The sequence below is a fragment of the Corvus brachyrhynchos genome, unplaced genomic scaffold (genome assembly GCF_000691975.1).
Source record: "Corvus brachyrhynchos isolate BGI_N302 unplaced genomic scaffold, ASM69197v1 scaffold26, whole genome shotgun sequence".
Lineage (NCBI taxonomy): Eukaryota > Metazoa > Chordata > Aves > Passeriformes > Corvidae > Corvus > Corvus brachyrhynchos.
This window is the reverse complement of record NW_008239324.1, coordinates 162328-165233: the sequence shown is the minus strand read 5'-3', so window position 1 is coordinate 165233 and position 2906 is coordinate 162328. Positions and strand designations below refer to the sequence as shown.

The 2906-nt window shown below is 50.6% G+C and overlaps 1 protein-coding gene across 1 annotated transcript in view; it reads right to left on the bottom strand.

Annotated features, from left to right (window-relative positions):
• Window positions 1-1945: 1945 nt before the first annotated feature.
• The window catches only part of GSE1 (Gse1 coiled-coil protein), a 19009-nt gene continuing 18048 nt past the window's right edge, over window positions 1946-2906 (bottom strand). The window contains 1 exon segment of the mRNA XM_017740779.1: window positions 1946-2701. Within this exon segment, the coding sequence (XP_017596268.1) occupies window positions 2539-2701 (163 nt within the window). The 3' untranslated portion in view covers window positions 1946-2538.

Here is a 2906-nt window from a genome sequence, read left to right as displayed (position 1 = left end):
AGAAGGGCTGGCACAGCGGGAATGATGGCAGGAATGAGGCAAGGAGCTGCCGGCAATGCTCGGAGCAGAGCTGGGGATGCTCGGAGCAGGGCTGTGTTCCCAACGCCGGCGGCGGCAGCGGTGGAGAAAGGATTCCTTGCCGTCGTTGTGGAAGAGTTTATTTTGGGTTTGGGGTTTTTTTTTGGGGATGTTTTCAGGAATTACAGCGATATATTCATAAATACCTAATTACTACATTCAACAAATAATATATTACATTACAATTAATTCCGACAAGTACACTTTGAACATGTTTAGGGTTGGGTTTTTCTCCTTTTTTGGGTTGTTTTGTTTTCTTTCACAGCATCCAACCTGTCCCCAGCAGGCTCTGCCTTCCTCTCTTTCCTCCCAGCCCTTCCAGGCTCTGGCACAGCCGCTCCAGAAATTCTGCATGGACACAAATGCTCACCACAACCCCGGAGGGGGGGGAAAATTGGTCCAAAAACCCTGAATCCGGGCTGGTGAGGAGGGAAAGTCAGCACGGGAGCTGCTACAAAGCGAGGCTGCACCCCAGCCGGGCTCCTCAGCGCGGCGAGGGATAAATTGCCAATGATTTTCCATCCCTGGCTTCTTCCCCCTCCCTCTGCCACGGCACACAGGCAGGGAACAGAGTGGAGCAACGAGCGTATTTTGCCGTGTTAAAATTCCCTGCGAAGCCCGGAGTTGGCAGCGGCGAGGCCAGAGGCTGGCGAGGCAATTGGGGATTTAAAACAGATTAAACTAATTTCTGTCACAAGGGCATTTTGCTTTTTAATCTTGCCCAGCTTTTTTTTTTTTTATTTTTTTTGGGGAAGCCAATGAGAGAGCAGGGAGCAAGGGGGGGCATGGGGAGGGGGGGTTAATGCTTTTCTTTGCCTGTGCAACGAGGGAATTTAAAGCAGGAAGCAGAGGTCACCTTTTGCCAGAGATGTGAGCTGGTCTCGTGGCGAATTAAGAACAATTTCTAATAAATAATTCAAAAATAACAATAAAAAAAAAAAAAAGGCCTTCCCCTTCCCCCAGGGGGGAGGCGGGGCACACGATGGGGTTTTTAGAAACTGGCTGGAAATGGCACCCTGACCCTGTCACCACAGCCTGGCAGCACCAGGACATCCCTGCCCGCCTGCGGGCACAGCTCCACCTGGATTGTCCCCGAGGTGCCACCAGGAGACCCCACAGGGCCCCCTCTCCCTGTGCCCAAACTGCCTTAGAGCCGCTCTGATTGTCTTGGTATTTTTTGGGGGGTGACAAGGACACCCCAGTGCCACCCACCCCCAACCCTCCACCCTCTCAGCGCAATTTTTTGGGATTTTTCCTTTGGCAGATGGAGCCTGGGCAAGGCTCAGACACCACCCAGCATCATGACACCCACGACGACCCAGCTGGAGCGAAAAGAGCCCCAGAAAGCAAAGAAAAAGGGTAAAAATAAAAAAAACAAACCACAGGAGGATGGAAAGGTTCAGCTTCCCGAGGGACTGATGGTGGGACAGGGCCTGTCCCAGTGGAAAAGGGGATTTATGTTTCCTGGGCTTAGATTCTTTTTAAAACACTTCAGTATCTTTTCTGGCCCGACCAGCAGCAGTACAAACACAAAAAGTGAGTTCATCCTTTTGCCAAAAAACCAAACTGGAAAGGAAATAAAAACAGGGAGGGAGAAAGGGGGGGGCAGGGGGGTGGAAAAGGAAAAAACAAAAAGCAGAAACATCTTAAAAAAAAAGGCAAGCTTTTTATAACAATAATTAAAGCAATAAAAACATACAAAACTTTGTTGTTTTTTAATATATATACACAGTACAAGGCTGAAGCACCTTTTTTCTTTTTTTTTTTTTCCTTCCCCGCCTGCTCAGTCCCAAAGCCGGGGTGACAAAGTGACCCCACGCGTGTCCCTGCCCCTTCCCCGCCGACCAGGAACAAAAAGGGACCTTCAACCAGTTTATTGACTTTATTTTTTGATAGCCAAGTGCATTTCCAGGGGAAACCCTGGGCTGGGGGTGCTGTGCCGGGAGCGGGATCTGGCAGCACCCGGCCCCTGGGGCCCCGCCTGGGTTTAGTGTTGTCGGTGGAGTCTTTCATTGTCTTTTTTCTTTTTTTTTTTTTTAGAAAAAAAATCAAAGAACCAACAAAAATGAGAGTTATAAAGTGTGGGTGGGTGGAGGGGGGGGTGGGGCTTCAGCGCCGTGGCCCCCGGAGGAGGGGACAGGAGGGGACATGCCGGGGGCTGCTGGCCATGGGATGGGCTCCCAGCTCCTCCCGGCTCCTGTTTGCTTCATGCATGGCACATTCTCCATTTATTTATTTCTCTTTTTTTTTGTTTGTTTGTTTGTTTGTTTTCCTCCTTTCATTATTAATGGTTTGTCATTGTTGTTGTCATGGTGTTTTGTTTGTTTTTGTTTGGGTTTTTTTTTTTTTTTAAATTTTATTTTTTTAGCTTCAAACCTCCCAGTGAAAAATATTAAATATTCAAGGTAATAAAATAGATTATTATTTCTAGACTATATGTTCGGCCTGGCCCAAGGAGCGTCACCTGGGATACCCCTTGAAATAACCCCTAGACCACTGCATTGCAGGCAAGGCAAGGCACTTCCGCAGGTGATCCAGCTCGGCTTGCAGGCGCTCCCGCTCCGACACCATCTTCTGCTTCTGGGTCCTCAGCTCCTGCGGGCAGCCAGGGAACGGGAACGGTCAGCGGGCACCAGACAGCTCGTGGAGTGGGGCAATAGTGGGGGAATAGGGTGGGGATGCTGCAGGGATGGGCAGTGAGGGGATGGGCAGTGAAGGGGAATGGGCAGTGAGGGGATGGGCAGTGCAGGGATGGGCAGTGCAGGGATGGGCAGTGAAGGGGATGGGCAGTGGAGGGGGTGGGGACTGTGGGGGGCGGGGGGGGGGGG